Raw genomic sequence first — 24,302 nt, forward strand, 5'->3', positions numbered from 1 at the left:
CAGCTGTCTAATCAAACTTGCTATTGTGCAATTATATTCAAAAATCAAACAGCACTTAAAACTACTTGCAATAATGATACCAAAAAAAAAAGGCTGGCATTTTTTTTCTAAAACAAATCGCTTACATCGTGTGTGCATATGTAACATCACATCTTTGTTTATGATCCTATGACTAAGACAGCATCCATCAGCAGCACCCCAGAAAATAATTAACTTCTTTCAAGCAATGGAACAGAAAATACCCTTGCCCCACACGTCACCAGGCTCCTTTCTCTTAAGAGTCCCCTATGCAATAAAAGTGTTGTATCCAACTAAATTTTACTCAGAGAAGACCTACTAATATTAACCCAAATCAGACCAGTGATACCTCGGGTTACAGACCCTTCAGGTTGCATTTTTTCGGGTTACTGACGCGCCGAAACCCAGAAGTACCAGAACAGGTTACTTCCAGGTTTGGGCGGCTGCGCATGTGCAGAAGCACTAAATCGCGCTTTGCGCATTTGCAGAAGTGCCAAATCGCAACCCACGCATGCACACACATGGCACTGCAGGTTGCGAATGCTGCGGGTTGCGAACATGCTTCCCGCACGGATCACGTTCTTGACCCAAGCTTCCACTGTACTGTCAACACTGACTAGCAACAACTAGGCTGAAACATTCCCAGCCCTGTAAGACCTATTGCAGTCGTTAAGAGTCGTCAACAGGCTCATCACAGCTATCTGCCAATCACCCAATCCCACCACCCTTCTGAGTAATACCCCTCCCCACCTTCTCACTATATAGAAGGGTCTGGTGACTTCTGTTTCAGTGTATCTGAAGAAGTGTGCATGCACACGAAAGCTCATACCAAGAACTAACTTAGTCTTTAAGGTGCTACTGGAAGGAATTTTTTTATTTTATTCCCAGCCCTACTTGGGGATACCTGGGATTGAAGCTGGGGCCTTCTGCACACAAAGCAGCTGCTCTAGCTCTGAGCTATGGCCCCTCCTCCAAGGTAGGATCCTAACGAATGGGTTCAAATCGCAAGAGGGGAGAGATTTAGACTAAATAGGAAGAACTCCCTGGTGGTGCTTCAAAAGCCCTACTTGGAGATGGCAGAGATTGAACCTGAGATCTTCTGCATGCAAAGCAGATGCTCTAACCATAGAGCAAGTGTCCTTCCCAAGTCAGTCATGCCCATCAATTTTAATGAGTCTACTGCTGCAGGTCAAACTTTGAATAAAACCCTAAGCTATGAAGACACACAACCTACTATAATATTTAGGACGGTTTCCCAAAAGATCCCATTACTCATGATTTTTCCACAAGGTAGAGCAACTGCTGTATTTTTCTGTCTATAAGACGCCCCCATGTATAAGACACCCCCTATTTGGGGGGACTCAGATTTAAGTAAAGGGGGGGAGATGGCCCCGTGTATAAGACGCTCCCTAATTTTTGACATTATTTTTTTAGGGGGGAAACCTAGTCTTATACATGGAAAAATACAGTATTTTAAGTTTTATGCCACATACATGAAGGCATAGTTCAGAACAGCAAATCAATCTGGAACAACTCAAACATAACCAAGCTGTTATCATTGTCATAGACACAGATCAGAATCCCATTTTACCTATAGGTATATATTTGAAAGAACGGGGAGGGGAACCACCTTGATTATGAACATAATATACTGGCTTGGAGCACTGAAGAGAAACTTATTGGCATTAAGCAGTCTTGAGTTTGAGCCACTGAACATTCAGTTGAAATTTACTAGCTTCAGTTAACTCTGAGAAAGCTCTACTCTGAGTTAAGTCTGGGCTGTAATCCAAAGAAAATAAACCTTAAAATGGCAACCCTAACTGAACTTCCTTGGAAGTAAGTCCACTCAAACTCAATGAGTCTTGCAAAAGGGAATATCCTCAAATAAGAGCACCAAGAACTACATACTGTTTAGGGAAAAAATTATTGTAGTAAAGATTATTGTAGTAATTTACAATGCCCCTTGCACTGTGAGTCTAGGAAATCTTTGGGACCACCCGATCCCTTATTTCCATGCCTGATCACTATGATTTTTGGAGGAATCTCTGTTGGTGGTCTACCATGGCTCAGATGGCTGGCTTGTAACTACTAGAAAAGGTGCATTTGAAACTCCTTCCCAACTGAGATTAAACAGGCACACACACACCTCGGTGAACTTCAGGCACATGGCAAAGACTTCCTTGTTCCAGCAGGCATTTTAAGGAAGTGTTTGGTTTTCCTATAATTTTTGATTATTTAATTGTTCCCATTTCTGTGGATTGTATTCATGTACGCTGCTTAGAAATGTGAATAATTAAGCAGCATAAAGGTAAAGGTAAAAGGACCCCTGACCATTAGGTCCAGTCATGGCCGACTCTGGGGTTGCAGTACTCATCTCGCTTTATTGGCCGAGGGAGCCAGCATACAGCTTTCGGGTCATGTGGCCAGCATGACTAAGCCGCTTCTGGCGAACCAGAGCAGCACACGGAAATGCCAGTTACCTTCCCGCCAGAGCGGTACCTATTTATGTACTTGCACTTTGATGTGCTTTTCAAACTGCTAGGTTGGCAGGAGCAGGGACCGAGCAATGGAAGCTCACCCCATCGCAAGGATTCGAACCACCAACCTTCTGATCGGCAAGTCCTAGGCTCTGTGGTTTAACCCACAGCACCACCCACATCCCAATTAAGCAGCATAGAAATGTCTTAAATAAAGGGATGCAGCTCTCCAGATTTTGTAGGACTACCACCTGCATAATTGTTGGCAACAACAGAAACTGAAGTTCAGCAGCATTTGAAGGGTCACCAGCTTCCTCCACTCAGCTGTAAATGGAAATATATTACCATTGAGACCTGTTTGGGTTAATATGTTTTCCACTCTTAGATGTTTTCATATAAACATGATGAGGTTATTATTGACATTTTTAGAACCACAGAACTGTAGAGTTGGAAGGGATCCCCAAAGGTCATCCAGCCCAACCCCGTGCAATGCAGGAATCTCAACTAAATCATCCATGAGAGATGGCCATCCAACCTCTGCTTAAAAACCTCCAAGGGAGGAGAGTTCACTAACTTCCAAGAGAGGCTGTTCCGCTGATATTTGTCTGAAAGTTATTCCTTGTATTTAGTCAGAATCTCCTTTCTTGTAAACTGAGGTCCTAGCCTCCAGAGCAAGAGAAATCAAGCTTATTCCCTGTTCCATGTGACAGCCCTTTAGATATTTGAAGAATGCAATCCTGTCTCCTCCTTTTTACCAGGCTAAACATACCCAGCTCCCTCAACCATTCCTCATAAGGCTTGATTTCCAGACCCCTGATCAACTTGGTTGTCCTCCTCTGCACACGTTCTAGCTTATTGATATCTTTCATAACTTGTGGTGCCCAGAGCTGGATACAGTACTCCAGGTGTGGTCTGACTAAGGGGGAATAGAGTGGTAATATTACTTACCTTGATCATGACAATATATGTCTATTGATGCAGCCTAGAATAGCATTAGCTTTTTTTCCTGCTGCACCACACTGCTGACTCATGTTAAGCTTGTGATCTATTAAGTTTCCTAGATCCTTCTCACATGTACTACTGGCAAGCCAGGTGCCCCCCATCTTAGATTTGGGCAGCTGGTTCTTCCTACCTAAGTGCAGAACCTGACATTTGTCCCTATTGAAATTCATTTTGTCAGTTTTCTCCTAGTTCTCCAACCTGTTAAGATCATTTTAATCCTGATTCTGTCTTCTGCATCACTGGCATCCCCTTCCAGTCATCTGCAAATCTGATGAGCATCCCCTCCATATATTCATCCAATTACAGATAGGTAGCCGTGTTGGTCTGCCATAGTCAAAACAAAATAAAAAAATTCCTTCCAGTAGCACCTTAAAGACCAACTAAGTTAGTTCTTGGTATGAGCTTTCGTGTGCATGCACACTTCTTCAGATGGTCCTTGTCCAGCCCACATATCTCCGCAAGAATATCATGGGGGACTTAGTCAAAAACCTACTGACATCAAGATACGCTATGTTCACAGCACTCCCCTGATCCAAGTAGGCCATTATTAGGTATTTCTGGTTTAGTGTGCTTATTTTAACTACATTAAGAATTAAGGTTTGTAACCATTATTCATCCCATCTCAGAGCAGACACACTGAAATGGATGGACACGACTTATTTGTGTACAGTGGACGTTCGGGTTGTGAACGTGATCCATGTGGGATGCACGTCCGCAACATCTGCACATGCGCGGGTTGCGATTCGGCACTTCTGTGCATGCGCAAAGCACAATTTAGCATTTTTGCGCATGCGCAAAGCGCAGAAACCCAGAAGTAGCCTGTTCCAGTACTTCTGGGTTTCGGCGGTCTGTAACCCAAAAAAACTGCAACGTGAAGCATCTGTAACCTGAGGTATGATTGTACTGGTCTGAGTAGAACTTAGCTAGATACCATAGCTTCCTTAACTGAACATGAATGCTAATCTTATTTTGGAGCAAGCATGCTTAAGACTAAACCGTCTGAACATACAAGTTTAACTGATTAGCCACTTTGAATCAATTCACATGTGAATAAAACAATTATTATGAAGAGCCAGGTGTACACTTTATTTAGTTTCATTACAATGGCACATGTTACAGCAGACAAACACACAGGCCTGTCCATGAGTAAAGGAAGAATAGCTCTAAGCCAGTCTGCCATCTATATAAATATTTGGGGATGCAGACCCTGCTTATGTTGCTTGCCAACCTTACTTAGGACAACCCCATTCCCCTTGCCAAGCCCTCACCCTCCTTTACCCAATCCCCCAAATGATCCAAAGATGCCAGTTGGGTATTTCAGCTCAGCAACACACCTGAGGTACTTCTCAGTTTATACCAGTCAATAACTGTAAAGGTACAAGGAGGAAAATGGACACCCACTCCTTATTATACCATATCCAGAAGCTCAAAATAGGGCACAACTAGATGTTTTATAACTGAAGAGCAAATCATCATCTTTCCAAAATATCCAGCATATTGATCATTTTTATTCAGTATTCTGCTACTTCGTGACTCCTACCCCTTTGCATTCTTCTTGGTCTCTAAGGCAAAGTGAGCCTCCTTTTGTTCACATATTGTCCGATCTAATCCACCTCTAAAACATTTCCTGCTTTTGAAACTGTTCTGTACTTTTCAGAAGACGATTTGGCATTAAAAAGAAGAAGAAAGAAATGAAAAGGATTGCCTTCAGAGTTAAGATCTGCCAACCATCTATTATTTTTTAAGTGTGTTCATAAACTTGGGCTAGACAAAGGCTTGCCCAAATTCACCTCCGCAACAGCTCCTCTGTAAGTCTTCAAATATAGCTTTACTATAGAATCTTAATAGCATCATACTCTCTTCTTCACCTTGCTGATGATAATAATAAGCATCAAAGCAACTCACTCTCAGCATAATTTCTACGAATTGTGGAGACGGGCGAGAGAGAGCGGGGAGAGGGGGAGATCACTTACCCTGTAAGGACGACAACAAAATCCATCACGTTCCAGCCGTTTCGGAGATAAGAGCCTTTGTGGAAAGCAAAACCCAGCGCGATGATCTTAATGCCAGCTTCAAAGCAAAATATTCCAATAAAATATGGCTCAGTGTCATCCTAAAAAGAAGAGGAGGGAAGGGGAAGAGCAGCAATGTCAGGCAAAGAGCTACAATTCTACAGGTGCTGGGATAGTCAATTCACGTTTTATTTCTTGCTATCAAGAGTTCACTGTTTGGTTTGGTTTTTCTACACTGTACAGACTGTAAACTTCACCCTCAGCCATCCTACCCTGCATTTCCTCTCCTGTGAGTCACCTCAAATTCATGTTTGTGTTTTAGGTTCAAACTTATGAAATAGTGAAGCAAATGAAGATTGAAAAGAAAAGATGAGAGTGTGTTATCCTCCAAGCCTATGTTATCGTAGAGTCATCCAGTGTCTTCTGCATATAATCTGAGGCCTTTTTATGAGTTGAAACTGGAATCACTACCTCGTGTCCCATTTCCCGAAATCCTTCCTGATTTCCTACTTTCCTCATTGATTCTGCCCCCTTTGCAGAGTGAATCTACACAATCACTCTCCCCATTTTGAGCCAGAATTGAGGTCAGCTAAGAAGCAAAGAGGGAGTATTGTTAGCAGCTTGACAGGAATATAGCAGGTGGATATTGCTGCACTGCAGCTTCCATCAGAGCAGAAGGCAACACAGCCAATGGTCAGGGATGCTGGGAGTTGCAACATCTGGAGTTCCACAGCCTCCTCACCCCTGTTCAAAGAAGCAGAATTCCCCACCGCATGAAAGAATTCCCTCCTAAAGGGAGTTGCTTCTTAGAGAAGGGGTGGAAAACTTTTTCGCTCTAGGTATTGTTGGACTCCAACTCCCATCAGCCCTGGCCAGCATGGACAGAACTCAGAAATGTTGGGAGTTATCATCAGTATTCCCCCCCCCCCGAAAAATAGGTGCCAGAACTCACGATGAAGTTGTTGCAGAAAGTTGCAGGGCAACTCGGAGCAGCTCTGAACAGATACCTGTTTGACAACAGCCATGTTCACCACCTGTGAAGGTGCAAAGAACGACAGCACCTGTCTCCCTAGATGTGCCCCCCTCCCTCATTTTCTTAGATTCAGGCAACTGGCTAGGACAACTTGGAAGGTTATTTGTGCAAATGTGTGTGTATGTGCAATGGTAGAGGCCTGGCTGAAGAGCTTAAAGTCTGCCACTGCTTGCAACGCCATCAAAAAAAGTAATGAGACTCATTTGGTATTACTTGTTTTTGAGAAACCATGCCAGGTCTTAGTAATCACAACATCCTTTTCTAAGTGCTCACAGACCAACCATTAAATTGTTTGTTCGGGGATCTTTCTTGGTATCAGTTTCAAGCTGACCAGTTAGTAGTTACCTGGGTCTTCTTTTTCCTCTTTTTTGAGAAGTTGGATATAACTTTTGCCCACCTCCAGACTGTAGGGAGCTCACCTGTTTCCAGGAATTCTCAAAGTTTATAGACTCTGAGATTACTTATGCCAGCTCCTTTAGTACCCTTGGATGCAGCTCATCAGACCCTGAAGATCTGAATTCATCTAAAGTAGCTAGATGTTCCCTTACCCCCTCTTTTCCTTTCTGGGGCTGCAGCTTCCTCCTTGCTTTGTTTATTCCATTATCACCAGCTTGGGCACCACTTTCCTTTTTGGATGAAGACAGAGGCAAAGTAGGTATTGATCATTTCTGCCTTCTCTCTATCACCTAATAGCATTTCTCCGTCTTTTCCAATCAGAGAACTTTGCTTTCCATGGAGGCGCAGGTTGCAGCCACACCAAAGGTGGCATTTTTCCATCTCTGCTATATTAAGCAGTTGGTCCCTTACCTTTCTCACCCTGATCTGGCCACAGTGATCCATGCAACGGTCACCTCCAGGCTTGATTATTGTAACTTGCTCTATGTGGGGCTGCCCTTGAAGCTGACCCAGAAACTCCAACTCTTTTTACTGTAATTTTACTGGTGTTAGCCGCCCTGAGCCTGGCTCTGGCCGGGGAGGGCGGGGTATAAATAAAATTTATTATTATTATTATTCATTCTTCCTCCTGTTTCTAACACAGCCAAAGAAACCTTTTATTATCATTATTAATGTATCCTGTAAGCCTGAACTCATTCTGAGCATTGGCCTGCCTGACCTTCTCTCTGAGACTGTTGGTTACTCATATATACTCTTCTTTTGTGATTTCCCCTTTCTTTCATTTCTTATTCATGGCGTTGTTAAATCTAAGCTCATCGGTAAGCTCCTTATGCAGATACCCTGGTTTCTTTAGATGCCTCCCAATTTCTTTCTTGTTGGAATTGTTTGCATCTGTGTCTTCCATCTTTCACCTTTAAGAAACTCCCATTAATCTTTGAAGTATTTCTGACCATGTGATCTCACCCAGTAGTTCCTTAAGGTTTTTGAAATCAGCCTTCTTAAGGTCCAGAATGCATGTCTGCAGTTCCAGATTAAACCCTGTGGAGGCCCGTAGGCAGTCCAAGGTGAGGGCATGGAATCAACCTTGCAGCTCCAGCAATACATGGATCCTGGCAGTCTTGCATCCGCGTGTCATGTTCCTCCAGAGGTTCGTCTTCTGCATGGGGAGATCTTCCACCTCCCTAGGTGCATCACTGCTCCAGCACAGTCCACTCTGCTCTATCAAGGAATTCCTCCTCTTGGCCAGTAGCTCAGAGTGTGGCTAAGTGAGCTCAAGCTGCTGTGCCTTCTCGTTCAGCAAGGCAACTGAGTGTAGTTTTGCACCTTCTTGGGCAAGAAGACGAACATGGCACAGGTGTTGCTGGTCACTGCAGCAGCTCCCTCACCACCCATGTCTCTTGGTCCTGTGTACCCCATGAGGCAGCACTTGGGACCTTCCCCTCAAACCACCCTCACAAATGCCCCTGTTTACAAGTCCTGATTATGAGCTCCCGGAGGCTGCAATCAATCTTACATAATCATAATACTATACAATCATGATACAATACCATACAATCATAATATAAAATCATAATATCACATAACTGTGACATCATAATATCATACAATTGTAATATATCATACTATCTTTTTTTTAAAATGATATTTATTAAAATTTCCAAAAAATCCAGAAAAAAAAGAAAAAAAGAAAAAAGAAAAAGATAAAATTTGCGTTTAAAACCTTACTTTCATTAACATCTTTCCAGGACTTCCCCATCCCTCCCCCTCTTGTATTCCATTTCCATTAGATTAGTTCCACAAATTCTTACCCCAAATTTTAAAACCTTATTATAATTACAATTAGCCCATTATTCAATTTAGTTTATCTTGTATAACCATTTATCTTTATATTTTTTTGTACTTCCCTAAGATCGACCCCAGTTCCCTTCCACGAATTCCCCTTTTTTTGTCACACAAAGTAAAACAAGAGAAAATAAAAAGATATAATTTTACAGCCTTTGGGTTCCAAATCTCCCTCCCCCCTTTCCCGGTTTCGATCCCCAAAATCCATCCATCTGTCTACTGCCGGCCAGGAGATCCCACGTCCATGTCTAAATCTCTCTCGATTCCACTTTGCCGTCTTTTTGGTAGTCTTTAATTTCAGAAGGCCCAATCTTGGAGAAACTCTCAGAAAAGATCATTCTTCTTCCATCCAGACCTCTATGTTTAAGAGTATAACTCAAATTCTGTTTCTTGATCCTTTTAAAGTCTGGATGTCCCAAATGTTCCAACTTCGAGCTTAGTCCAGTTCTTATTCCTCAGGTTTCCTTTCCTGTTCCGCTGCAAAAACCTTCTAATTCGAAAACTTCTAGTTCCTCTACAGAGGCTTTATTTGTTCAGGAACACAAACTTACGTCAAGTCCCTTCCTTTCTTCAATAGATAAATCCATTGTCTCCTTTAGTGTAGAGACCTCTGTAGACAAAATAATGCTTCGTTTTTGCAGCTTTCCCAGGAGATAAAAAGTCCTGTTCAATTTCATGAGTATTTTTCCACTTGCTGCCATTCTTGCAATGTCCCAGAACTCCCTCTAGAGGGATTATGGTAACTTAGTTTCCTTCCAGATCACACCCAAAAGTCAAATTAACTTGTTGCCCTTGTTTTCAATAGTTTATATCCAAATTGTAACGAATCTAACCAGCAAAGTCATCATAACAAAGTTCTCTTTTATTCTCCCACTTTGACAGCTACTTTGACAGCTGTCAAAATTTCTATATCTCTTCACCAGTCTCTCATAACGGATCGCTCCCGGTTCCCGGGGGGTTACACTTTAGTTCTCAAAAACCACTCTTCTCCTCCAGCACAAATACTTGTAATTTCCCTTCGTGAAATTAATAACTTTTTTCTAATAAACAGAATCTTCTCTCAATCTTAGTTGTCAAATCCTTGCGTTAAATCATCTACAACGGGGGGGGGCGGACTTCCTTTTTGCACCTCCCCCGCTCGCTCCGAATTCATAAAGCAAATTTTTCCTTTTAAGTCCGATAAATTTACTCATGGGTTGTTCTTTTTAATCCAAATTTTCAAAAGAAGAAGTCGGTGCTCTCCATCGAATGGCATGTGGCTTCGCTAGGCAGGGGAAGCAGTGGACTCATAGCACCACACACACACACACCCCGTCACCCGCTCCGCAGCCTTTTAAAAGGCTCCTTCGCGGGTCGGGGGGCGCAAATGGTGCCCGCCGAGTCGCCAAGTCCATGGGCATCACCGCCCATGGTTTTTGAGGGTCCCCGCGTCGCCGGCGCGGCGGGACCCAACCCCTGCCCAGCAGGCTCCCTCCGGAGCTCAGAGGGAGTCCGCCATTCGGCGATGGCGCCAACCCGGAAGTCCTGTAATATATCATACTATCGTCCAGGATAAAAACAAGTGTTGGGTACTGTTGTTTTGTTTATTATGCTATGTATTTTCTGTTTTTATATTGTAAACTGCCCTGTGATCCTCTGAAGAAGGGCAATAAGAAATACTGGGCTATATTTAGTATTTTTTCTACCCATTTATTAATGGCCATGGCTAAGCTCATAAACTTGAGTAGGTCTACTCCATGTAAGAACAGCAAACAAAGAAGACCTAAAGTGCTAATCCAAAATTATATGACAAAAGAGCAATGCCTGCCCATCTCGCTTAAGGATGAACAACTCAAAGTTTAGAGTCCTACAGAGAGTCTTCCAGAGCCTTAAAGACTAACAGATTTATTATGGCATAAGCTTTCCTGTAGCCCACAAAAGCTGATGTCGTAATATATTTGTCAGTCTTTATGGTGCCACTTCTTTTGCTACAAGATACAAACACAGTTAGGCCCCCCCCCCAAACAAAAACAAAAGTCTCATGTGAGGTGTTCTTTGCGGCAAAGCAATGCAGCCTAGAATAAATCTCATTAGCATCCCTCACAACCTAATCCCAGAGCTGGCTACCCAGGCCCCTAAAAAGACCATCCCAAAAGCCTTAGGTGTGCCATGCAAAAGAAAAGACTTCCTATTTTCAACAGAGGTTAATACGACTGGCTCATGCCTCGCTGCTTTTAAAGAGCCTGTGGTTAGGATACAGAACAAGGCCCATTAGCCGAGTGAAAAGGCTGTCATGTTAAATAAGGGAGAAAGCTGCTATGCCCTGCCTCCATGTCAGAACCAACAAGCAGCACATCCTGGGTAAATGAGAAGCCTTCTGCATGGATTACTTACAATGAGGGCCATGTGCTCCAATCTTTTATCTGGTCTAGAGGGGATGGGCAGCATGCGCAAGCAAGCAGGATGCCACTGGGAGTAGGGATGGGGGAGAAATTTCCATATTGTTTGCATTTTAAAGAGGAAGGAATCAATTCCCACATTGTGAACCAATACACAAAGCAAAGTATAGCTACCCTTTGAAATCTACAGTTTTGTGGTTTTGGTTGTGCATATCTTCCAAGCAAAGAACATGGGCCAAAATTAAGAGGAAGCATGCATATCATTTTAGGGGAAACTATTTTGCAAATAAATAAATAAATGTGTATATTAGTCAAAACCGCAGGTGAAAATTAGGAAGAAATTGACTCTAAAAGGCTTGTAACTTTTCATTAAGATCCCCACCGGCCCTGCCGCCCCTGCCCCCACCCAACAAGCGCAAGACCTACAGAAGTGTGAGGAACTGGATTTCAAGATGGGGAGTGGGGATGAGAAAACAACTTGGGCAGATTAATCCATTCTCTTCCTGGGAGATGGTTCTAGCAAGAGTTACTGTAGGACAAGGGTGAATGGAACCATCAATCAACAGGGCAGCATCAGAACTGGACCAAAGACATTTTGCTGACAGAAGAGGAAAACCCAAATTGAAAATTACTCCCCCTCCATGAATTTGAATACCATACAAAAATGCATCCATACTGCAGAAAATTGCGTGTAAAACATGGATATTAGTCAAAACTGCAGACAAAAGTGTGCTCATTAGGAGAAATTTGAACTAAAATGCTGGCAAATAAGGACTTTTCAAAATTGCTGTGAGAATGTGGAGAAGTGAACTTAAGGTTTGGAAGGAGAGGAACAGAGAAACAAACAGACGAAAAACGACAGCTCCTTCTATCCCTAATGGCACCATATACCAGATGCAGAATTCTTAAGCGCACCTGAAAATATGCTATGCTTGAATCATTGGTTCAAGAAGCAGATTTGGTCTTACATCAAACCAAAAGGCATAAGAAAAATGTAATTTCCTCACAAAACTCCCATCTTTAAACCTTTATTGATAAAGGTTTTGCAGAAGTTGCTACTGAACAACTGTTTTGGTCTCACCCAGTAGTGTAGCTAGCCAGGAGAGGTCTGCACCAGGCCAGTGGGGGGGCAGGTCATAGGGGGGGGTCTGTACTGCGACACATTGAGGGTTTGGATTCTGTGCATTGGGGGTTTGGATTCTGGGTGGCAGGGGAGCTTGAGGGATCACAGTAGTTGTTTAGTGTGTGGGGTGCTGCAGGCGGTTACTACGCCGCTGGTTTCACCTGGGTACAATCAAGATATAATGACACAGGCTTCCTGAGATATTATTTCCTCCAAGCTTAAGGTGGAAGAGAAAATAGCACACATAATATGACAAAAGGGGGGAATTTAAAGCTCCTTATTTGTGGAAAACTAGTCTCAGAGCAGCTGGCCATTATTAAAATAAGAAAAAATATCAGCAGGTATCTAACCATAATACACAGTGCACATAGCTGAAACACTCAGCATTTAAACAATTCAGCAGTCACTGAATTGTTTAAACATTGAGCATCTAAGGCAGGCATGGCCAAACCTGGCCTTCCAGCTGTTTTGGGGCTACAATTCCCATCATTCCTAACCACTGGTCCTGTTAGCTGGGGATGATGGGAGTTGTAGTCGCAAAACAGCTGGAGGGCCAAGTTTGGCCATGCCTGATCTAAGGCCATAACACTGTATTTGCTTACTCAAGTGTAAACACCATTAACCTCAACAGGTTGTACCCAACTAAGGTCAATTCAGAGTTTACCCTTTGAAGTTAATGGGTAGTACCCAATGTTAGTTCTACTCAGAGTATATTCAGTGAAATTAAAGGGAATAAATAGCTTAGACCCATCGATTTCAGTGTCTACCCTTCTCAGAGTAGAATTTAGCTGAATACAATCCAAGGCACCTAACTTAGTCTTGTGCATCAATTTCTACAGCTCTACTCCAAGTAGGACTAGCATTGCCTACAGTGGGGCATACTTTTGAATAAACACGGAAGAGTGAACTGTAAGCTGTGTATATCATGGTTAGATAATGTTGTGTTTATTATTATATTGATGGTTGGTTATTGGATTTGTTTTTTTAAAGCAAGTTTATTTTAAGAACATAAGAAGAGTGTGCTGGATCAGGCCAATGGCCCATCTAGTCCAGAATCCTGTTTTCACAATGGCCAAACGGATGATGCCTGTACGAATCTGACAAGAAGGAGCAGGAATAAGCACACTCTCCCCGCCTGTGGTTTCCAGCAACTGATAGTCAGAGGCATATTGCCTCTGTGAAACCAGAGTATAGCCATCATGACAGGAAGCCCGATAACCTCCCCCCCCCCATGAATTTGTCTCGTGCTCTTGTAAAGGGATGCAGATGGCGCTGTGATCTAAACCACAGAGCCTAGGACTTGCTGATCAGAAGGTCGGCAGTTCAAATCCCCGCGACGGGGTGAGCTCCCGTTGCTCGGTCCCTGCTCCTGCCAACCTAGCAGTTTGAAAGCACGTCAAAGTGCAAGTAGATAAATAGGTACCGCTCCGGCGGGAAGGTAAACAGCGTTTCCATGTGCTGCTCTGGTTCGCCAGAAGCGGCTTAGTCATGCTGGCCACATGACCCGGAAACTGTCTGTGGACAAACATCGTCTCCCTCAGCCAGTAAAGTGAGATGAGCGCCGCAACCCCAGAGTCATCCATGACTGGACTTAACCTTGTAAAGTTGTCCAAATTGGTGGCCACCACTGCCTTCTTTTGCGAAAGAGTTTTACTGAAATGCATTGGCAACCATCTCCATCTCCAAAGCTCTCTAGCCTCCTTTTGTGATTCTTTTTATATGCTTATTGAAGTCATTTCCTACTCACTTTCTATGCCAAATAGTGGATCAACTGGATTTAATAAGGGCTGGAACCTTCGGAGCTCTCCCAGATGACTTACTTGTTGAGCATTCATCCTGATCTGTTGCACAAAGCTCACACGCAGGTTAGATTATATCTGGCCTTTATTGAACACTCATTCTGATTTGTTAACAGGGTCATTATGTGACAACAAGCATTCATCCCTATTTGCTCAGGCAGTGTTTAAAATGCCTTCATCCCAAGATTTTCATTGCAGATCCTTTTTTGTTAGCGTTTCCCCCCTTTTTTGTTCTAGTGCAGGCCGAGTGCTTTACTTTAATGGTGCAAATTAGGAGCTTCAATGATGCTCTTGAATCCATCTCACAAAATAATGACATGTTGGATAGAATTACTTTTGTTCCTTTTGTTATAAGTTTTCATCTGCTCTTTGTTTTGTTGCTTGTTATGTGCATTTGTTCCAAATATATCATATGCTTGAATTATTTTCACACTTTCATATACTGCCCTGTAACCTTCTGATGAAAGGTGATTGAGATAAGTATTTAATTATCATCATAATCATGATTTTATATTCTCATTACTTCAGACAGGCAAATAAGATGGCAAATCAAGGCTTTCAGTATGGTTTTTCTCATCCAAAATATTGTAAAATTGACAATATTCTGTATCCAATACATATGCAACAGTTCTTCCAGGCTTTTTCTGATGCGTAATCCAGCCATGTTGCTCTATTAATCTGACCTACTGATTTGTGACATATTTGGGATTTCTTTCATGAATGTTATTCACAAGCCACTCTAATTATGCTGTGAAACACCCTGAGATATTCAGATGAAGGGCATTATACAAAATTTATAAATAACAATACTAATAATAATTTTAATGTTGATTTCACATTAACCACCCTGATATTTTTTTTTCTTATTGTTGGCAGGGTAGGATTTTTTACAAATAACAAAAAAAGCTTGTAGAGGAGGGCTTATATAGTTATCAGTTTACTATTAAAAACTAATGATTGTTTTAATAACAACATGCTTCTTTCTAATGATTTTTAATCATAAGAATTTTTTCACCATAATTCAGGGAACTAAGTTAAGGCAACCATAGCAATATGTCTCAAACCAAAAAATAACCAATCTAGCGGTCACATTTTAAGACGCTTGTAGATTTCTATATTTCTTTCCTCTATATTTTGTATGATTGTGTATTTTAAATGCTAGGTATTTTATTTCATTCTTTTTTCCTTTTTAACTTTTTTTTATTGCACTGTGATTTTAAATTGTTAGTAACTTCCCTAAGTGGCAGCAGATGGGTGAGAAAGACATCTTTATATAAAATTAATAAATTCATAAAGAAGACAGATGACTGGCTAAACATACATCCTCAATTAATTTGGCAACACTTCAAAAAATCTAAAGAGTTGCATCCAACTATGTTTTACTGAGAGTAGACCCAATGAAATTAATTCACCTAAGTTAGTTGTGTCCAATATTTTAATGGCTCTACTTTGAGTAAGATTAACTTTGAATACACACACACACACACACACATACACACACACACCCTGTACTTGGAAAATGCATATTTTCTTAACTCTCACACACAAGGAAGAATGCCTTTTCTAAGATCACGGGAAGTAGATGTTTCTTCTGAGATGTTACCTACTACAACATATCTTAATGCCCACTATCTAAAAGTATGATATTCCACTTCAAAACATTGTTCTAATGATATACGCATTTATACAAATATAATCAACTAACTGATGTAAAAATCATATACTCAGTTAAGGGTTTTGGATATTTTTTTTAAAGCCCTAGATTTCACCTCCAAGAGACAAACTTATGGAGCCACATGGTTTTAAATTTCATGCTAGGCAAGTGAATCAGTTTACTTTTAAAGAAGTGGTCCATGTGCAGACCTCCAGATCAGTATATCTATATGTGAAGGAGCCCTTGTATGGGCCACAGAACACAGCAATGTAGGAAATTACCTCATTTTGAATTAGACTATTGGTCCATCTAGCTCAGTATTGTCTATACTGGTTGACAGTAACTCCCCAGGGTTCCAGACAGGACTTATTTCCCAGTCCTACTTGGAGATGCCAGAGATTGATACTGGGGCCTTCTGCATTCAGAGCAGATGCTCTATCCATGAGCCAAGGCCCTTTCTCAATTGAAACACATTGGGAATTTTGGCCACCTGGTCTACCCATTGTGACCAATGGGCTGTAGACCAGGGCTCCAATAAGGCCTTTTGTAACTGTCCATCCAGGTGTAACTGGTCCACAGACCTGGTCTACCCATGGGAAAAAAGGTAAGGTAAAGTGCAAATAGATAAATAGGTACCACTGTGGCGGGAAGGTAAACGGCATTTCCATGCACTCTGGCACTCGTCACAGTCCTCTGAGTGCCAGAAGCAGTTTAGTCCTGCTGGCCACACGACCCGGAAAGCTGTCTGTGGACAAACGCCGGCTCTCTCAGCCTGAAGCAAGATGAGTACCGCAACCCCATAGTTGCCTTTGACAGGACTTAACCATCCAGAAGTCCTTTACCTTTACCTTTTACCCATGGGAAGAGTGGGTCCTCACCCATGGCAGTCTGGATACACTCTCACATTAGGAGTGCTTCCTCCCATTTACAATAGTAGATGAAATCCAGGAACTGTTATATTAACGGACTTGTGGAATATGGAATGAACCATCTAAAAACAGGCAAAAGGAATTGCCTAAAACCCTCAGCTTTTTACTTCATTCCCCAATGTTCTTTTTTTTAGGTTTAACATGTTTCAAAGGAGGGAGGTTTCAAGGTTTCATCTCCCTGTGCTAGGAGCAGCCAAACCCACTCAGGTTGAGCTTCGGAAACATTCCAAAGCAGCCTTAAAAAAAACAAGGAAAATGTCTACCCCTGGCTGCCTGCTTCTCTCCTCCACCCCCTCCCTGCCAGCTGATAAAGAATGAAGAGATTATCCCAAAAATCATTCTGCTTTGCATTTGAAATATTATAATTGCCTCATTACCATAAAGCCTGCTGGTAAGTTATTTTCTTTGTGAGTGGGCTGCTCCCAGTGTTGTTTTCTCTTAAAGGGAATATGGTAAATCCATCAAATTTCATCTTCAGAAGAAGACCCCCCCCCTCCTCCCTTCTTCTCTCCTTCACATGAACAGTTCAAAACTATCAAATGCCTCTATGTGACCCTGTTTGAGAAAACAGAATTGGTGCTTCCTTCAACCACAGACCCACCCCTCCCTGGACCAGGGGCAGAGGAAGAGGGTGTGGTGGGTGCAGGCCACCCCAGTTGTCACCACTGAGGGGAGTGACAAAATGCCAGGTGGCACTCACGGCTGTGCCTGCAGTGCGCCTGAGCCATGCATCTCTCCTGGGAGAGACACGGTGGCTTAGGTGTACACAGGCTCACTGCTAACCAAACGGTCCACCCGCTGCCTCTCCCCCAGCTGTAGGGCAGCTGAGTGAGAGGATGCAGGCAAACTCCAGAGGCCCTATAGTGCACCTCGCCCCTATGGGCGACTCGCCCTGCCCCTGGGTGCACCACCCCAGGTGCCCGAGTGGCTTCCTCTGCCACTTCCCTGGACCACACCACTTGCATCAGCCTCAGCTAGCCAGTGGCCTTGGTACAGGGATGAGGAAGAATGACATTCCGTTCACATCTGAGTGTGAACCAATCAAATTCGCATTTTCCATAACAGTCCAGGAACCAAAACACTGACATTCTTTGAAATTCACACGTCTCTAAACTTCACAATGCAGCTCCCCAACCAACGTTTACCCAAAAACTGACTCCTCCTGCATTCCATCTTAGGACTGTTTCTCCCCAGATGCTTACTCTGATCACCAGTTAGTTGCTCATTCTCCCACTGTACTTTGCTTACTCTCTGTAGGCTAATAAAGAGTTAGAACATGAGAAGAGCTCTGCTGGATCAGTCAAAAGGGCCATCTAGTCCAGTATCCTGTTTTTCCAGATGTCCCATTGGGAAACAAGCAAACAGGTCAACAGTGCTCTCCCAACTGCAGTTCACAGCAACTAGTGTTCAGAATCATGCTGTCTCCAGCAGTGGGTGTAGAGCAGTGTTTCCCAACCTTGTGCCTCCAGCTGTTTTTGAACTACAACTCCCATCATCCCTGACTAGCAAGACCAGTGGCAAGGGATGATGGGAATTGTAGTCCAAAAACAGCTGGAGGCACAAGGTTGGGAAACACTGGTGTAGAGATAGAACATAGCCTTATCCTCCATTACATAAGGCTATCCATTGGATAAGGCTTTTAACGTTGACCTGGTTAAGAAATAAGAAGAGCTCTGTTGGATCAGACCAAAGGGGGTCCATCTAGTCCAGCATCCTGTTGTCACAGGGGCCAACCAGATTTCTCTGGAAAGCCCATAAGCAGGACCTGAGCACAACACCATGCTCCCCACTTGTGATTCACAGCAATTGGCTTTCAGAGGCATACTGCATCCAGTGGTGATGGCAGAACATAGCCATCTGATAACAGTATCCCCTGTGAACCACAGCACCATCTCATCAGGAGGTCCTCTCTGCACATTGGTGCTGATTCCCTGGGGCCCTGGGTGCCCAAACACCCACCAAAAAATCCCATGATGGTGCAAGGCAGCCACAAATTTTGGTGCCAGGGCCTTGGGTGCATGGCACCCAAGACCCTGGACACCCACAGCCGTAGGGCCAAATTGGCATGATGCTGGACTTTGAGTGTAGTAGGCACCAATCCTTTGGAACTACCTCCCATTACACATCAGGCATGGCGCCTTTTGAAGACCTTCTTTTTTCCCAATGAGCCATTTAAGTGGAGATTTTTATCTTAGTCTGCATGTATACAGGACTGGGAAATTATTCTTTTTTATTGCTTTAAACCTTTTTATATATGGGATTGTTCTTGCTATGTAGATAAATAATAATAATAATATTTCTTATGGCTGAAGCCTTTACTGACAGACAGATGCCAACAACAGACACAGATTTTACAGGAAGTGCTTCATAAGTGGAATCAGATAAATACAATTAAGTAAGAGGGTAAGAATGACAACATTGCCCTCCCCCACAAAATAAATGGTACTCACCAGCCTCTCTGACATGGGCGTCTTGTCGTCAACTGGTAAGTGTTGCTCCAAGGCCAAGACGATGCAATTAGCAATGATTGTAGCCAAGATCATATATTCAAAAGGAGTGGAAGCAAGAGTTAAAGAAAAAAAACTGATCAACAGAAGTATGCAAGAGAAAATCAGCAATAAACTGGACTCATGTGTATCCAATTCTTTCAAATGCCATTTTCATAGAGTTGGAGAATTGGAAGGGACCCCAAGGGTCATCTAGTCCAACCCCATGCAAATGCAGGAATCTCAACTAAAGCATTCATGACAGGTGGCCATCCAATCTCTGCTTAAAAACCCCCAAGGAAGGAAAGTCCACTACCTCCCAATGGAGTCCATTCTGCTGACAAACAGCTTTAAAAGTAACTCATTGGCCAAATCCTGGCACAAACCGTGTAAAGTAGCCTGGCATTATTCTTATCCTCTCTGGGAAAGAGCTGAAGTTAAGAGCAGACAGCTTGTCCAAAAAGGCCACACAACAAGTTCTGCGTTTCGCTAAAATGTGAACCAGCACATATCAGATCATGTTTTGAATCACTACACAACAACAGCCTTGCCAAGCCAGTATAGAAAGCAAAATCTGTGCTGCCTTGTAGCAGAAGGGCTTGACTAAAAGAAAAGGGGGGGACCATAGAGAATGGATCTTAATTCATTTCCAAGCAAGGATTTATGTCAGAGTAGCCTTGTGCCTTTATAGCGAGCGAGCTCCCTTCTCTGCAGCGTGTGTATCACTGGATCCATGCCCAATTCTAGGCCAAGGCCCAGATGGCAGGGAAGTGTTTCAGCAGCACAGCGAGCTCCCCTGGGTACCAGAGACGGCTTGATTTAAACCTTGCACCAGTCACCGCCGTAGGCACACCAGCACACTAGCACACACCCAGCCCTCCTAGATGCTTGTGCTGGAACAGACTTACCCACCCCCAACCAAAACACTCCAAATGAAGCTTGCCTCACAGTCACCATGCATTACTAGAGAGCTTCTGAAGTTCCCAATAAGCTTCTGCACCCCACCCCCACCACCATGCAATGAAAGAATCTAGCCTTGCAGAAATACAACACTTGAATTGCCACAAAGCTTTTCTTTGAGGTACATTTATCCCAAGCTTGGCTGCAGCACAGATGCCTTCCAATTCGCCTCTTCCAGCAATCTGGTGGATTCTGTTTGCCCTGTCAATACTTCCCCTGCATGCACACAGTTTCAACCGGGAAGGGGAACAGCTTGCCATGTTGCTAAGGGCAGGTCTGGTTGCTGTTCTGCGAGCATTATTAGCTATATGATTTCAGATAAAAAGAAAACAACAGGAGACCCCCCTGGGAATGCTGCCATGAAAGCACACTCCTGACACTAGTACAGATCTGCCAATACATATTTGGACACACACAGAGGGAGGGAGGGAAGGATTACTTAGCAACCTAACCCTAAACTCAGGATGGAAGAACCTCCTTTTTGCTCATTCTGCTACAGACAGTTCCACTACCATGGCCACAATTGCTTACAACATGAAAGGAAGAAAGGCACAGGAAAGGGTCATATAGCTCAATGGGTACAGCATCTGCTTCACATGCAGAAGGTCCCATGTTCAGCCATGTTCAATGAGCCAGATGAACTGACAGTCTGACTTGTTCCTAGGAGGGGACTCCTCTGGAGTCAGGTCAAGTGGAGAGACAGAGGAAATGTGCACAGACTGTGGCCCTTTCAGCTCCATAGAAGTCAGACATGGGCACGCCTGATATACAAAATTGAGCGGGCTTCTGAAATAGCAAATAGGGCTATTTACTTGTGCAGGAGGTTCAGATGGTGTAAAAACTGAGATATTTTGCTTGCCATATGTGCTGACATAGCACACACCAGGTTGCATCCAGTGTTTCAACATACTCAGAGCAGATCCATTGAAATTAATGGACATAACTAATTTAGGTCCATTATTTTCAGGGGGTCTGCTCTTAGTAAAATTTAATTGGCTGTGGCACAATGTGTGTGTACAGAAGCTTTTGCTCTGTCCATAAACAATTGTGTACACACACATTTACACAGTAGAAAGCAGGCACACTTGTGTAGCTTTCTTCAGTTAGGGATTTTGGCTTGATGTAAGTTTTGCCAAAATGCATCCCCTTCAGATATCACTGACATGTCAACAATTTACAACTCACTACAATATACTGAAACATGCCCAGTTCTTAAAAAAAGAAGAAGATGGATCTAATCCAAATACCAGGACTGGTTTTAAAAGAAATCTGTGGTGATATTCTTAGCTAGAGAGGTGATCACCCTGAAAGTCTTCCACAGCCCAACTATCAGGACAAGAATCTAAGTACTTTGCCAGCACTGGTGAGATTATCCTGACATAGAACACAAATGAAAAGAACAAGCTAAAACTAACAAGAGCATGCAGGAATTCTGAAGAGAGGTACTGCTTCTACAATGCCACAGTGAAATGTGCAAAACTGAAGTAGAGCCACACCACATAACATAAAAACACACACACTCCACAGCAAAATCAACAGTTACACCAGTCTTTTCAAGAAAGGCTTTGAACTGCATTGTCCCAAATGCAGATATTGTGTGACACACAGTTTACTCGAAACAGTGGCTTATTAAGAGACATGAACCAACTTCTTTAAATCCGAATAAATGTATGGTATAACGAACTGACTTATTTTGGGTGGTAACAACTTAAGGCTTTGAAAATGAAGGGGAGAGAGGGAAGTTTCATCAGCCTTCTTGATCCAAAAGGAGACAACAATAAACCAGCACCCCACCCTGAGATTTCTGCCACCCGCCCACTCACACCCATACAAACAGCTGGAGAGATGGATGAAGAAGTAAAGTGAATCAAGTCAGGTGTGACAACGTTTAGGGAGGTTAACCTGTCGCTTCAGGTGACAGAAAATACTCCAGAGACTGAGAGGAGAGCACACTGTGCCACGAACCTAGTGCTCCCAGGGGACAGGAAGACCCCATTCATGTTTCCTCAGGTGTCTCAGGGAATCTATACAGAATCTATACAGGCGGGGGGGGGGCTTGCAGTGAGAAGCCCCTTCCCACTTTTTTTAAAAAAAATCATTTATCTAGTCTAAGAAGAGTTTGATGTAAAGTTGGGGGATGGGGGAGAGTGTCCGGCCTTGGCTCACTCAGAGGACCAGGCACGCCCAACCACTACATGAAATGCGACCCTCGGCCTCCCCAATACAACCACGCCTGAAAGAACACCTGCAACTGTCCCTGAACCCCATTCCCTCGACACGTGAGCGGTCCAGATTCATCAGAGGCACCCTCAGCCTACCCTGTGCTCAGGCCACGGGGCGGGAGGAGGAGGACAGTCCCCACGCGTTACTGGAGTCTCGGACCCCAACCGCCTCCCTCCAAACTCTCCCCCACCGTCCGCCAAGCAAAGGATATGGCCACTCCGTGATCCTCTTGGCATACTTGCGGATCACGTTGTCCTCGCTGAAGATGAAGAGGGAGCGGTTGACAGTGAAGCAGTTCTGCTTGACCGGGATGGGGTTGTAAATTGCCATGGTTCGGGCCCGCTGGGCCTTAGATTGTTTGTACACCTGGGGTCGCTGGCCGGGCTGGCCCGGGGGTCCTTGGCGGCTACTGCCGCGGCCTCCGCCGCCCACCACCGGCCCACCGCCGCTGCCGCCGCCGCCACCCCCGCCACCACCTCCATAGCGGCTGGGTAGGTCGTCTCCGAAGCGAGCCATAGTGCTCCAAGCGCGTCGCAGCACTCCAAGCTGGCAGCCGAGCCGCGAGGAGGAAGACGCATCCCAGCGCCAGAGGAGGAGGGAGGGAGCGAGGCTCACTGGGTTGCCGCCGCCGCCGCTGCTGCTGCTGCGATCCTGGCGAAGGTTGGCTGGCTGCGGCTGGAGCTTGAAGGCAGCAAAAGGAGGAGGAGGAGGCGGTTAAGCAGCTGCTGCTGCCGCCGCCGCCACCAGGCAGGGGCGAGGCTCGGCGAGAAGGAGAGGAGGAGGAGGAGAAGGAAAAGGGAGGGAGCCGTCAAGCGATGGAGGTGAGGGCGAGGCTCAGTCCTTGGAGGAAGGGCTCAACTTCCCGCAACGGCCCTTTTCAGGTCTCGCCCGTGGCTTTTCGTAGGAGGCACGAAGGGCTTCCCCTCCCGAGGCTCAGCCTGCCTGATCCGCCGGCGCCCTGGGGTTATTCATTCTCTGTTTCTTTCTTTTTTTGCACCGGCAGGGTGAAAGAGGAGAAAATCTTGTGCTTCTGGGGCTTCTTCCCTTTTTTTGCTGGATAAAGCAAACGGGGATGAGGCAGAGACGGGGCAGCAGCTGCGGCTGCCCCGCTCCTCCTCCTCCTCCAGGGCTTCCTCCGTCCAAGATCTCCAGCCTTGGAGAAAATGAAATGGAAGCGTCAAGAGCAACCGGTTTGTGAACCTCGCCCCTCCACACTCACACACACTCGCACACGCGAGCGCACAAAAAGCCCAGGCAGCTGACTGCCGGGTAGCCAATCACCGGCGCCTACTCCACCCAGCGCTACAAGGATTCCCAGCCAAGCCCCGTATCAATCAGCAGGGAGGGGGAGAGGAGGGGAGACGCCCCTTCCCAAGGGCTTGGTGTCCAGAAAAGGGGAGGATTGGGCTGGCTGGCGGGAGCGGGTTGCTAACGCTTACGAGCAAAGCGCCAGGCATCTAGGCATTTTCAGCCTAAGCAAAGAAGGTGGTTGATGAGCTCTATTGATCGTAGGAGAGGAGAAAGTGTGGGGCGAGCGAGCGGGGGGGGGGGCTGCGAGCGTATCGGTTTCCTGGCTTGCTTGTTAGACCGGGCGCCAGGGAGGCGTCCCGCCAACGTCGGTGGCGGCGAAGTTCATTGTGCGAGAAAAGAAAGGCAGGCAGCGAGGCGGCCGCGTTCTTCTTGCGCTAGGAGCTGTCCAGGTGCTGAAATCAATGTTGGAGGCGCAAGCCAGCTCTGCAGGGTAGCTATATTAGACAAGAGTGGGGTATCGACTCAGTTTGGGCCAGTGCTGTCTGCGATTTCGATTAGCAACTACTCCCCAGAGTCTCTCAAGATGAGGGCCGCCTTCCCAGTGGAGTCTGAGCTTGAGGGAGAATGGGGCACTGCCCGACCAATCTCAGCCTGCCCTCACCTGCTTGCCTTATTACAACCATCATGGACTGGCTCTGCCTCTCATTGGCTCCTGCTCC

General features: G+C 44.6%; 1 protein-coding gene across 13 annotated transcripts in view; it reads right to left on the reverse strand.

The window, feature by feature from the left end:
* Window positions 1-23,088, reverse strand: part of CACNA1B (calcium voltage-gated channel subunit alpha1 B) — a 326,691-nt gene extending 303,603 nt beyond the window's left edge. For 12 of the 13 annotated variants that reach the window (XM_079961879.1, XM_079961878.1, XM_079961877.1 and 9 more), the window contains exons 1-3: window positions 22,544-23,068; window positions 19,114-19,219; window positions 5,471-5,610 (exon numbers count right to left, since the gene is read on the reverse strand). In XM_079961879.1, coding sequence (XP_079818005.1) covers window positions 5,471-5,610; window positions 19,114-19,219; window positions 22,544-22,848 — 551 coding nt within the window. In that variant the 5' untranslated portion in view covers window positions 22,849-23,068. Of the gene's footprint in view, window positions 1-5,470; window positions 5,611-19,113; window positions 19,220-22,543 lie in introns of all 13 variants that reach the window. The other variant, XM_079961868.1, reaches the window with a different exon arrangement.
* Between the last annotated feature and the right edge of the window lie 1,214 nt (window positions 23,089-24,302).

Source organism: Podarcis cretensis (genome assembly GCF_951804945.1).
Source record: "Podarcis cretensis genome assembly, chromosome: Z".
Classification (NCBI taxonomy): domain Eukaryota; kingdom Metazoa; phylum Chordata; class Lepidosauria; order Squamata; family Lacertidae; genus Podarcis; species Podarcis cretensis.